This window comes from Mus musculus, chromosome 9 (genome assembly GCF_000001635.26).
Source record: "Mus musculus strain C57BL/6J chromosome 9, GRCm38.p6 C57BL/6J".
Lineage (NCBI taxonomy): Eukaryota > Metazoa > Chordata > Mammalia > Rodentia > Muridae > Mus > Mus musculus.
This window is the reverse complement of record NC_000075.6, coordinates 88,817,918-88,831,782: the sequence shown is the minus strand read 5'-3', so window position 1 is coordinate 88,831,782 and position 13,865 is coordinate 88,817,918. Positions and strand designations below refer to the sequence as shown.

The following is a 13,865-nucleotide window of genomic DNA, read 5'->3' as shown; positions in this document are numbered from 1 at the left end:
GATGAAGGACTAACATTTACAGTGGAGAAATGCCCACGTGAGGCAGGCTTCATTGACGTGCATTCAATAAAATCACATTTGAAAATAAGTAAATTATTTACCATTCTTTGTCATATGCTGAAAAATTTCTGACCTTTATGGACTATAATGGTAACTGTTCAATTGCTACCTAAGCAAATATTTTCAAATATAAAGATATGCAATTTGAATCTTTCAGGTAAATCCTTCAATGAAAACTACTTTCCAAAGAGGTTTTGTGACTGAGGGTGTGGTTCTTGGAAAGAATGCTTGCCTTGCAAGTGCAAGGCCCTGAACCATGTTTCCACAATGCTGTGGCAGGGCCATGGCCTTTATCACCTTTGTGTGAGAACTGGTCATCTGGAGTGTACTCCCGGGACCAAGCCAGCTTTTGAAGAAGCGCCCCTGAAGTTGGCTGTCTTAGACTACTCAGGTACCCAGTGGACTTATGAAGAGTCTCCAGAGGAATGGAACCAAAGGTCAGCTTCCAGAATTCAGGCATACTACATGGGATGCACTACATAGGATTCTCAGGGATGATGTCCCCCTCTTGTAGACAGTTTTCCTCTTCTCTCTAGTGTTGGAGATAGTCTGTGAGAGTACATTTAAATCTGTCTGAATCTGTGGCCAGGTTCTATCAAAATATCAAATGTGCCTGCAAGATGGAGATGTAGGTGCTGAAACAGTGGCTCAGTAGCTAAGTATGTTGGCTGCTCTTGCAGAGAACTGGAGTTCAGTTCTAAGTAGTCACATTCGGTGGGGCACAATTACCTATCATAACAGCTATTGGATACTGTATTCTGGACTCCATAGGAATACTCAGACTTAAATAAAAAACAAAGGGACTCAATTTATAGACCTTTAATGAAGCTAAAAGCACATAGAAACACAAAGTTCTAAGAATATATCATAAAGAGATGTCAATTTGCCTAAACAGGCACTGTAAACAGGGACCTGAAGTTGATCATAGAGATCTGCCTTGATCTATGCAGACAGCTGTTGAAGTTCCTCTGAGGCTGGTCCCAAAGATTGTTGTTCATAAACAGCCCAGGTAGCAGCATGTGTCACAGGTGCCCAGAGCCGGCAAGTCTGCTGTCTTCTACACGATACTATTAATAGTAGAAAGGAAGAGAGAAAGTTGAGCTCAGGAAGTGAAAGATAACGTTAATTCTGCCTTGGGAAGGTTCAGTAATTTGCATCTGTCCTGTGTCTCCCACTGTTTATTTCCTCACACCTTGTGTTCCTGTGTGCCTGTGTGCTATCATATGCATGTATGTACATCACCAATCCTGTGCACTTGAGCATACGGTATTAAATTTCCCATAATTAAGTTTTCTTAATGGACAAGTGGATGTCAAAGCCCCAGATATACAGTATTCTTTGAGAACACAGGAGTTGGACTGTATCATTGAGTTCTAAGCCATGTAACCCTCCAAAGACACACATTTTGGAAATTATTCACAATCACCACAAACTTACCTGAAATGGGAATGTGGCCAGACTAGAAGGTACAGTCTCCCTGTATTATACTCATAGTCAAGACCAGAAGAGTGATCTTAGATCATCTGAGTACATTGAGTTATCAGTCCCAAACTGGCCAAATTTACTGTTTAACTAGCAGAGTTTTGTCTAGGGAGGCTAAATCTAATTTATTTTTATGAGGTACATAACCACAATTATTTACAGCTTATTTACTTAGCATATTTATCCTAACATTTTACTCTAAAATTGTATACGAATATCCCAGCAATAGTGCTATTCAATGAATTCGTGATGTATAACTGCCTAAGTTGTTAGGAATAATAACTCATGACATAAGCTCTTTGATGTATTAATTTTAGATATACACAAGAACGCTTTCTTTGATATTTTGAAAATGACACATATTTTATAAGTTTGCTGAGACAGGGACTTGGCATGTAGTCTAACCTGGCCTTGAAATCCTCCTGTCTCACCCTCCAGATTGCAGGGAATAGAGGTATGTGTCACCATGTGTGCCATAAAATTCTGTTTTACCATCAACTTTGTGCATCTTGCTGTGCCTAGACTAGTCTGTCTGAAGGACGAGTCTTGAGGGGTAGAAAGGACATAAGCCAGAAAGGAGCATGACCAGGTTAACAAAGCAGGGACAACCCAATGTGACAAATGACAAGGAAGCAAAGAAAAGCTACTTCATACTGGTCTGGACCAAAATGCAGAGGTAAGTTATGCTTGATTCCCTGACCTCCATTGTCTGGTTCTGGGTTTGACCTGCCTTCTCAAGGAAACTTGTTCCCACAATGCATCCTGATCCTATGTGGTGGACTGAGTGGGGGCTTCAGGAACAACAAGATTTGAAACTGACCCAAGCCACAAATCCCTTGCCAGTCAGGTATACTTGAGGTCCAGCTAGATGAATAGGGTCCCCCTGGAACACAGCCAGCATGGATGAGTTGTTCTGGGTCTCCTGACCTCCATTGTCTGGCTCTGAGCATGCTCTGCCATTCCTAGGAGACATTTGGGACCTCCAAGATTGTTATGGAATCCTTTCCCATTATTCCCTTGCCAGTCGATTCCACCTAGGGCTCAGGTAACATAGGTAGTAAGCTGTGTATTGTCCCCTGACCTCCACGGTCTGGTTCACAGCTCTCCTAGCCTTCCCGAGGGGCCTTGCTGGCATTGGGAACATCCAGCCAACATAAGGAAAAACCAGATGGCTAAAGCACATTATGGGAACACAGTCAAAAAGAGCCACAGCAATATGGCACCATCAGAGCCCACCTATCCTACTATAGCAAGCCCGGGGGATAGCCTAACCCAGCCAAAGCACTAGAAGATGGCCTTAAATACAATCTTGTAAAGATTATAGAGGCCTTTAAAGAGAAAATGAATGAATCCCTTTAAGAAATATGTTGGGAGCTATTAAGACCACACAATTGTCCTGATCTCTGAATTGGGCCTCTCCCCCCGAGAAGAAAAGGGGGTCGATAGCGGGCTACCGACTCACTGTTCCGAGAACAACCACAGATTGTTCCAGCCCTAAGTCAGCGCCGGATGTCCTGACCACAAGATGTACCCTGATACCACCAAGTTCCTGCTTCCCTGTGTAGTTGCCAAAAGAAAAATTTCTGCTGCCCCACCCCTCCTGCTGAGAAGTACTACCTCTTTTTCCGCTGCCCCATCCCTCCTGCTGAGAAGTGCTTCCTCCTTTGCTTGTGCATTTCCTCTGCCCCATTCCTCCTGCTGAGAAGTACTTCCCCTTTTGCTTATGCATTTAAGCCTTGAGCCTTGCTAATACAGTGACACCTTTGTTATTAGACGCGTTCTCACGACCGGCCAGGAAGAACACAACAACCAGAATCTTCTACGGCAAAGCTTTATTGCTTATATCTTTATGGGGTCAGAGTGTAAGAAGCAAGAGAGAGAAGCAAGAGAGAGAGAAAACGAAACCCCTTTCCTCTTTAAAGAGAACAACCATTGCCTAGGGCGCATCACTCCCTGATTGGCTGCAGCCCATGGCCGAGCTGATGTTCACGGGAAAAACAGAGTACAAGTAGTCGTAAATACCCTTGGCTCATGCGCAGATTATTTGTTTACCAACTTAGAACACAGGATGTCAGCGCCATCTTGTGACGGCGAATGTGGGGGCGGCTTCCCACAGTTCCCCCTTTTTCTTTTAATAAGAGCAAATAGGCCACCCATATTAATGAGAGTGGAGATAGAGGTCAAATCCCCAGTGTGTAGGTAAAGGAGCCATGTACAGGATTAGCTCTTAGGCTCACAGGCTTTTACCCAGAGCAACCCTGACCTGCTCCCGTGTCGTTTTGCCTGGGGGAAGGGAACTAGGACACTGAACCTTCATGAAAGATGACATGTCTCCCTAGAATAGGCTCATATATGCCGCAGAGCCTTTCCATTGCAGTGCTTAGCCTTGCAACTCTCTCGGGCTGCTGAAGCACACTCACTCTATCTCGTGCAATGAGACTAGCCTCGTGAGATATAAGAGCTGAGTGGCCAGCGACCTATTGCCTAAGCATAGATATATCAGGGGAAGCTCCATGTTCTAGTCCTGCAAGCGCCTGGGCAATAACCACCTTGTCTCTCTTAGTTTGGGCCTTAAGCTTACAGACCAATCAAAGAAGCAACACTAATCCACAGCAAAGTGTATCTCCAAATAATATTAATCCCACCCAATTTTTAAAGAAAGAAAATGCTGAGGAGATCCAATTGGGTAATCCTTTGGTCAGCGACAGGTCCAAGCGCGTGGAGTTGACCTGAAGTCTCAATTCTCGAAGGATCTGTTCAAATTCAGCCATCCAATTCTGTAACATATACTGAAAAAGACTTTTTGACAAATTAGCTGCCCTAGTAAATTTAACATACTGAATGGAAATAACACACAATCCCGGAAACTTTTGTTCACATCCCTGCTGAGTTATTTGTCATAATACATCTAGTTGTATCTGGACAAGATCTATGAGTTGATTAACCAGCATGAGACCTCTCTGTATCTTGACATTAGCTGAGGCCTGTTTATCTATGACTGTAGTCACTGAGGCTGACAAAGTGTTAATGGTGTCAGTCATCTGGACCTGTCCAGACAGAACCAAGGCTGTCTGAATTAAGGCCAAACCCAGTTCCCAGTTAGTGGTAAAAAAGCAGGAGAATACTTGAGCATTATACATCACCGTCATTGGGAGTGGAAATGTCGACATTATCCCCCAACGCTGCTCTCTCTTTATTATTGACGCCCTGGACATCACCAAGACGAGGGACATTAGTATTCCCTTGGTCAGTCTGGATTTTTCGGGTGAGTCTTTCTGGTACCCAAAATGGGTTGTCTTCATTCTGTGGGAAAACACAGATAGCTCCCCTGGATCTTATCAAGATAGGATCCGGGCCATACCATTTATTATCAAGGACATTTTTCCATTTAACCATCTCATTGGGCCTATCTGGCTCTGAACAATGACGTTCAGCCGCAGTATGGCCATGAGCATCAATATTTAAAAAATTGAGTGTAAAGAGTGCCAAAGACACCGACACTCTTGGTGCTCGGGGTACAGTCTCCTCAAAAGTTCCCCTCTTCTGTTTTATAAGATAGGCTTTGAGGGTGCGATGCGCACGCTCAACAATACCCTGTCCTTGAGGGTTGTATGGAAGTCCAGTCAGGTGGGTCACGTCCATCTGACGGCAGAACTGCTGAAATTTTTGGGACGTATAAGCTGGTCCATTATCAGTCTTAAGGAGTCTGGGTTTCCCCCAAGCACTCCATGCCTCAAGACAATGTTGAATCACATGTGAGGCTTTTTCTCCGGTTAACGGAGAGGCAAACATGATGCCAGAACATGTGTCAATGGACACATGGAGATATTGAAGTTTTCCAAAGGAAGAAACATGTGTAACATCCATTTGCCAGACCTGTAGAGGTCGAATACCGCGTGGGTTAATTCCCACATGAGGAACTGGCAAGAACTCACAGCAGCTTTGACATTGAGTAACAATGTCACGGGCTTCTTTTCTTGTCAAGGAGAAACGACTGCGTAATGTTTCAGCCGTCACATGAAAATTATTATGAAAATTTCTTGCAGCCTCTACCGGGGATGATAGGGCAGCAGCCACCACTTTAGTGGCCTTATCTGCCAAATCATTTCCCAGAGCCATGGGGCCAGGTAGGCCTGAATGGGCTCTAACATGAGTAATATAAACAGGAGATCTTCTAGATAACAAAACTAATTGTATCTGCTGAAAAATATTGGCAACTCTACTGGAAGGCTTAATCACTCCAGCCACTTCTAAAAGATTTACTGCATTTACCACATAATAGGAATCTGACACAATATTAAGGGGTTCTAAAAAGGTTTTTAAAACTTCTAAGACCACTAAACATTCTACCACTTGAGGTGAATTTTCATTATATTGTTTGGATACCACTTTACCATTAGCCACATAGGCACCTATGCCAGTTTTTGATCCATCAGTATATACCACAATCCCATTTTTAAGTGGGTTTCTTACTGTTATTTGTGGAAACACAACAGATTGATTTTGGGCAAACTGTAAGATTGGATGTTTTGGATAATGGTTATCTATTTTTCCTGAAAAGGAGGTAACTAAAACTGCCCAATCATTAGATGCGGCTGCCAAGGTTTGAACCTGTGCAGCGGTATAAGGTACAATTAAAAGATATGGACTTTGCCCAAAGTGGGTGATTGCTGCTTTTAGGCCTTTAAGGGCAAGCTGTGCAATTGCATCAGGATACCAATCTATTATTTTAGCTGGGGATACGTTTGGATGGATCCACAACAATGGCCCATTCTGCCACAAAACTGCAGTTGGCAATTGTGCTGTCTTAAAGACACACAAACTGAAAGGCTGCGAATCCTCAATACGTTGTAATTGTGCATTCTGTAAGGCTTTTTCCACTTTTTGTAAGGCCTGGTTAGCAGCTAGAGTAAGAGTCCTAGGGGAGGAGATATGAGGATCTCCTTCTAAAATACTAAACAAAGGCCTTAATTCAGCAGAAGGAATCTTTAAAAAGGGTCTGAGCCAATTAATATCTCCCAACAGCTTTTGAAAATCATTTAAGGTATGGAGGTGATCTCTTCTTATCTCTACCTTTTGGGGCACAATCTTATCTGGGGACACCACAGAGCCCAAGAATTGTCCTGTATCAGAAATTTGGACCTTTTCTGTGGCTATCTGTAGACCCCACTGACTTAAAGTTTTAAGTAGAAAAGGATATGCCTTTTGTAGCATGGTAAGGTCTTTATGGCACAGGAGGATGTCATCCATGTAAAGGAGCAAAATTAAAGAGGGGAATTGTTCCCTCACTGGCAAAAGAGCTTCTTGTACATAAAGTTGACACATAGTAGGACTATTGGACATTCCCTGTGGTAAGACCTTCCATTGATACCTCTTATCAGGTTCCATGTGATTAATAGAGGGGATGGTAAAGGCAAATCTGGGCCTATCCCTTGGACACAAAGGTATAGAAAAGAAACAATCTTTAATATCTATAATGATTAAATTCCAGCCACGTGGTAAGGCTGAAAGTACAGGGAGACCCCTCTGTACTGGGCCAAATAAGTTCATTTGCTCATTAATGGCTCTGAGGTCATGGAGCAGTCTCCACTTTCCTGACTTTTTCTTAATTACAAAAATTGGAGTATTCCAAGGTGAGGTAGAGGGTTCAATATGGCCTAATTTTAATTGTTCCTCTACCAGTTGAATCACAGCTTCTAGTTTTTCAGAGGATAGGTGCCATTGAGGAACCCACACTGGGTCCCCTGTTTTCCATGGTATGGGTCGTGCTGCCCCAATGGCCGCTAAGGAAAACCCAGACCCTGTCTGTCTTGGTTTCCATTAGGTGAGATGGGCTCTATCCTTCCCTGTTCTTGATGTCCTAACCCTTTTCCTTCTTTATAACCCATCTTTGCCATGATATTTTTTGCTTTAGCTGAATACCCTCCTGATGGGGTGTTTTCATTGGACAAAATAAGGCCCAAATGCTGCATAATATCCCTTCCCCAGAGGTTAACCGGGAGTGGGAGCACATAAGGTATGAATTTCCCTTGCTGCCCTTCAGAGGATTCCCACGTCAAGGCAACGGAGCTTATAGTGGGACATGATTGATATCCTAGGCCCTGTAATGAATGAGATGACTCTGTGGTGGGCCATGCTTTGGGCCACCAATGTGTAGAAATTATACTTTTATCTGCTCCGGTATCAAGGATGCCTTCAAACTCTTTTCCATTAATCTTAAGGCGGAGCTTAGGTCTATCATTTAAAGATACAACCAAATAGGCAGAATCATTTCCTGAGGAGCCCATTTTCTTTATCTCAGGTCCTGCAGATTTCTCCCTGGTATTATCAGGGAGGAGCAGCAGCTGAGCTATCCTATCTCCTTTACTAATAGAAAAAACGCCTTTAGGGCTTGAGCACAGGACCTGTATTTCAGGGGAATGTTGACAATCCATAATTCCAGGGTGGACTACTAAGCCCTGCAAGGTGAGTGAACCTCGGCCGAGAATAAGGCCCATGGTTCCCGGGGGCAAGGATGGTATAGGCTCCACCGGCACCGGCTGAATACTCATTTGAGGCATTAATAGGAAGTCGGAGGCGGCACGCAGGTCCACCCTTGTGGGTCTTCCTGGGTCGTCTCTCTGACTGCTTCCTGGGTCCTGACAAACCGGTTCCCATATCTTTGAGGGCCCTGGGACCGAGGGCCCGATGACCCGTTTTTTGGCACATCAGTTGATTGACTATCAGGTGGGGGAAGAATTCTGCCCTTTATATCCCTCACAGAGCGACACTGGTCAGCTCTATGATAACCCTTGCCACACTTAGAGCAAAGAGTGAGAGTCCCTCCCTGTTTATCTGGAGCTCTGCAATCTTTCTTAAAATGCCCAGGCTTTCCGCAATTAAAACATGTCCTCTGATTATTTCTGCTCATGGAGCGGTTCTGAGATTGAAGGATGGCAGCCGCTAAACCTGCATTGCTGAGAGGTCCCCCAAGCTCTCGACAGACCCTGAGCCAGTCTTGTAAGCCTTTGTTCTTTCTTGGGGCTATGGCCGCTCGGCACTCCTTTGTGGCTTGCTCGTAGATTAGCTGTTCTATGAGAGGCGCAGCTTGCTCTGACTCTCCAAAAATACGCTCTGCTGCCTCTGTCATTCTGGCCACAAAATCTGAGAAAGATTCCTGAGGTCCCTGGATTATCTTTGTTAACTGACCAGTGGTTTCACCTGCTCGAGAGAGCGCCTTCCAGGCCCTAATAGCCGTGGAAGAAATCTGGGCATAAGCTCCCCAATGGTAGTTTGTCTGATCAGCAGAATAAGCTCCCTGACCCGTTAACAAGTCAAAAGTCCAATCTCTCTGCTCTGGAGTCAAAGCAGCTGCGTTTGCTCGGGCCTGCGCCTGTGCAGCTTCGTGCCAAAGCGCTTTCCATTCCATATATTTGCCCATACTAGGGAGAGCGGCTTTTACAACCGTCTGCCAATCAGCAGGCGTTAGTGCCATACCAGCGAGCCTGTCTAACTGCACCAAGGTGAAATTAGCATTGGTTCCGTATTTACGAACCGACTCGGCAATTTCCTTAATCTGTACGTATTCTACCGGAGCGTGGACACGCCCACCCTCGGCTCCTTCAAAGACTGGAAATGCCTGTTGTATTTTCTTTTGTTCCTCTCGGGGAATGAATGAGTCTGCGCACTGCCTCTCTGCGCACTGCCTCTCTGCGCACCTCTCTGCGCACTGCCTCTCTGCGCACCTCTCTGCGCATTGCCCCTCTGCGCATTGCTGACGCACTACGCAGGGCGGGGGCTCCGCATAGGGCGGACCTTGAAACCGACTGCCGGGAGGTTGGACAGTACGCTGGCTTTCGCCAGCCGCTTTTGGCTTTTTTCTTGACCAATTAGCTGGCTGGTAATGGGCTGCTTCTTCCTCCCAGTCTGTTTCCTCAGAGGAGGATTCTTCACTTGCTTCAGAGCTACTAAGAGCTGGCTTCCTGAGCTCATCTAGTGACGAGTATCTCCTAGAGACCTCCGCTAATCGATCTTTTTTCTTCTCCCTTTTTCCTCTTTTTCTTCTAATCTCTCTCCAGGTATTCCTACCTAACCTTAACTTTTCCTCGGGTTCAAGACCCTTGGAAAGGCCTGTATACTTACCGTTTCTCCTTGCTCCTACTCTCTCTCCCCGCTTTACTTCTGATAGACTGCCCTGAATTTCATCCAGAATTTTCAGCCCTGCCTTAACCACTATATAACATGTGAAAAGGAACAAAAGGGCTCCTAACACCAGAAAAAATTCAAGGCCAAACATACTCACTGGTACTCTCGTTCCCCAGCTGAAAAGTTCTGAATTCATACAGTTGAATCCTTCTTAACAGTCTGCTTTACGGGAACCTTTATCACCGTCGTTCCCCAGCTGATGAGTTCTGAATTCGGCAGTTGAATCCTTCTCAACAGTCTGTGTTACGGGAACCTTATAACCTTGATTCGCAGTTCTGGTTCTGGAATGAAGTATCCCTCCTGCGCCAGTCCGGAGTTTTTTCTCGTCCCGGGTTTTCGGCACCAATTGTTATTAGACGCGTTCTCACGACCGGCCAGGAAGAACACAACAACCAGAATCTTCTACGGCAAAGCTTTATTGCTTATATCTTTATGGGGTCAGAGTGTAAGAAGCAAGAGAGAGAAGCAAGAGAGAGAGAAAACGAAACCCCTTTCCTCTTTAAAGAGAACAACCATTGCCTAGGGCGCATCACTCCCTGATTGGCTGCAGCCCATGGCCGAGCTGATGTTCACGGGAAAAACAGAGTACAAGTAGTCGTAAATACCCTTGGCTCATGCGCAGATTATTTGTTTACCAACTTAGAACACAGGATGTCAGCGCCATCTTGTGACGGCGAATGTGGGGGCGGCTTCCCACACACCTTGATGCTTCTCAGACTGTTTATGTGTCGTTTCTCGCACTTGGTGTCCGTCCTTCTCTCCCCCCATTTGGTTCTTAGGAGAAGGTCCCCTCGAAACCGTCGAATAACTGGACCTCCTGGACGGGTCAGAAATACAGGTCAAAGAGGTGAAGGAAATGAATAACACTGTCTGAGAACCGAAAATGGAAATAGAAGCAATAAAGAAAATAAAAACTGAGGCATTCCTGGAGTTGGGAAACCTAGGAAATAGAACAGGAACTGTAGACACATCATCACCAACAGAAAAACACGAGATAGAAGAGAGAATTTCAGGTGTAGAAAATACAATAGAAAAAAATGATATATCAAAGAAAATGCTAAATCTAAAAGGTTCATGACACAAAACATCAAGGAATTTTGGAATACTATGGAAAGACCAAGCCTAAGAATAATAGGAATAGAAGAAGGAGAAGATTCACAGCTCAAAGATTCACAAAATAGCTTCAACAAAATCTTAGAATAAAGTTCCCCTAACCTAAAAGAGATTCATATACAAGAAGCATACAGATCACCAAATAGACTGGACCAAAAAAGAAATTCCTCCTGCCACATAATAATCAAAACACTAAATGTACAGAACAAAGAGGGAATATTAAAAGTTTCAAGGGAAAAGACCAAGTAACATATAAAAGCAGACATATAAGAAGCACACCTGATTTCTCAACAGAGACTCTAAAACCAGAAGCACCTGGGCAGATGTCTTACAGACCCTAAGAGACTACAGATGTCAGTGCAGAATAATATATCCAGCTAAACATTCAATCACCATAGATGGAGATACCAAGAGATGACAAAACCAAATTTAAACAATATTTTCCACTAATAAAGCCCCACAGAGGACCTCAATCCCAATAAGACTAACTACACCCAATAAAATACAATAAATAATTTCACACCAGCAGAACCAAAAGAAAAGAATCCACAACCCATCTCACTTTCTGTGTCTCTCTTTCTCTCTCTCTCTCTCTCTCTCTCTCACACACACACACACACACACACACACACACACACAAAACCTACCACCAACATCAAAATAACAGGAATTAACAATTATTGGTTAGTGATATCTTCTAAAATCAATGGACAAAATTACCCAATAAAAAGAAATGGGCTAACAAAATGTATGTGAAAACAGGATCAACATTCTCCTGCAAGCAAGACACATATCTCAGCAAATAAAATAGATATTACCTCAGAGTAAATGGCTAAAAAAGTATTTTTTTCTAAGCAGACAGACCCAAGAAACAAGCTGTAGTAACCAAATATTATTTTATAAGGACAGGGGAAGAGACTTCAAATGCATTAAAGGAAAAATCCACCAAAATGATGTCTCAAGTCTGAATACCCATGCCCCAAATGCTAGGCACCCAAGACTGTAAAAGTAACTTTACTAAGGCTGAAATCATACTTTGAAATATACACATTAATAGTGAGAGACTTCAACACTCCATTCTCACCAGTGGACAGGTGACAGAGACAGAAACTAGATACAGAAGTAATAGAACTAGTAGACATTATGAATCAAATGAGTCTAACAGATATCTAAAAACATTTCAGCCAAATACAAAAGAATATACCTTCTTCTCAGCAGATCATGGAACCGTCCCCAAAACTGACCATTACAACTAGCCAAAAACAATCCTCAACAGATACAAGGGACTGGATAACTCAATCAGATCATGATGGATTTAGATGGATCAGATCAAACTTGGGACTTTAACAACAGAAACTGAAAGCATGCAAACTCATGGCAACTGAACAGCTCTCTATTCAATGACCACTGTGTCAAAAAAGAAATAAAGAAATTAAAGACATTTTAGAAGTCAATAAAAATAAGGCACAACATATCTAAATTAGGGGACACAATAAAAGCCATGGTAAGAGGAAAGTTCATAGCACTAAGAGCCTTCATAAGGTGACCAGAGAGGTTTCATATTAGAACCTTAACAGCACATCTGAAAGTTCTACAACCAAAAGAAGCCAACCCACTCAAGAGGAATAGACTGCAGGAAATAACCAAACTCAGGGATGAAAAAAATATATATAAATTAAAAGCAAAGAGAATAATTTTAAAAATCAGTGACACAAAGAGCTAGTTCTTTGAGAAAATAAGATAGACAAATGTTTCATCCACTCCAGTAGTGACTCGTGTGACAGGCCTAGAAACCTGGAAGCAGTCCTAAAGCCAAGAGTTTCATGGAAACTTAGCCTCCTGGAACCTTGGCATTCCCATATCATGTATCCTCCCAACCTTCCCTCACATTATTCTGGTGAATGGATCTGCCTGCTCTCTTTTAGTATTGTTTTATTATAAGTGCCTTTTAGGATTGATTTAGACATATAGCTAAGTTAGATTAAGCTTCCACCAGTGTTCCAATGTCTTGGGAAGTCCTTGAAGCTGACCCTGAGCTTGGAATTCAGTAAGAAGGTTACCTATTCAGTAACATTCAAATTTACCTCTAGTAGAGACAGTGAAAAGAATCAGGTAGTACAATTTACTTGAATAAGAGCTAGAAAGCTCAGGGCTAGTCTACATAGTAATTACTTGGAACAATAGCCGAGTCAAACCCATACACAGGAATGAATTCACACTGGCCTAGGAAATAGGTGGGTTGTGGTAGTATTATTCCTGAAAGGGTTAGTAGAAAGAAAGTCCCCTGGTGTGGGTTTTTTCACTAGGCCCAGAGGAATAGCATAATTAGGCATTTACTAAAGAACCCCTGGTGGTGGGTTTAACAATAGACTAGCATTGCATCAGAGCATTCACCTGGCTCCTGTGTTTAGCTGATCTTAATTAAGAGTTGTTCCTATTCTCAGTGGTAACCACAGCCTGGCTCCAGCCATCTTTTTATGTATGCATTTTCTTTGTTTTGTGTTGATGTACCTTGGCTGATGTATCTGCCTAGTTTTCTTGTTTTTCTTCTGTATTAAAAGTATGGTGTTTGCTTGGAAAAAATACATTCAGATAGACACTCTCTCTGTGTCCATGTCTGTTTGTCATCCGCACCAACTCCTTGCTTGTCCATATCTGGAACCCCTGATTTCTTCCAGGGATTGAGGGAAGCCGACTGAGGCTGGCCCCTGGCAGACAAAACCCTTAGCTAATCGAACTAAAAAGCTAAGAGACATTATCTAAATTAACAGAATCAGAAATGAAAACAGGGACATAACAACAGAAAGTGAGGGAATCCAGAGAATCATTAGTTCTTACTTCAAAGGCCTGACTCCACAACATTGGAATATCTAAAGGAAATGGATTATTTTCTTACTAGATTCCACTTATAAAAGTTAACAAATATTACGGAAACAATCTAAACTACCATTTAACTCATAAGGAAATATAATCAGCCATTAAAAGTCTTCTGATAAAAACAAACAAACAAACAAACAAAAACCTCA

General features: G+C 43.1%; 1 protein-coding gene across 34 annotated transcripts in view; it reads right to left on the bottom strand.

Annotated features, from left to right (window-relative positions):
- Positions 1–864: 864 nt before the first annotated feature.
- Positions 865–13,865, bottom strand: part of Gm10634 (predicted gene 10634) — a 111,271-nt gene continuing 98,270 nt past the window's right edge. For 31 of the 34 annotated variants that reach the window (XR_003948393.1, XR_003948385.1, XR_003948386.1 and 28 more), the window contains one exon: positions 865–1,127. Coding sequence is in view for 15 of the 34 variants with exons in the window: in XM_035096917.1 (XP_034952808.1) it covers positions 1,003–1,127 (125 nt within the window). In the remaining 19 variants the exon portion in view is untranslated. Of the gene's footprint in view, positions 1,128–3,276; positions 3,304–10,377; positions 10,544–13,865 lie in introns of those variants that run through there. The other 3 variants (XR_003948362.1, XR_003948374.1, XR_003948363.1) reach the window with 2 other exon arrangements.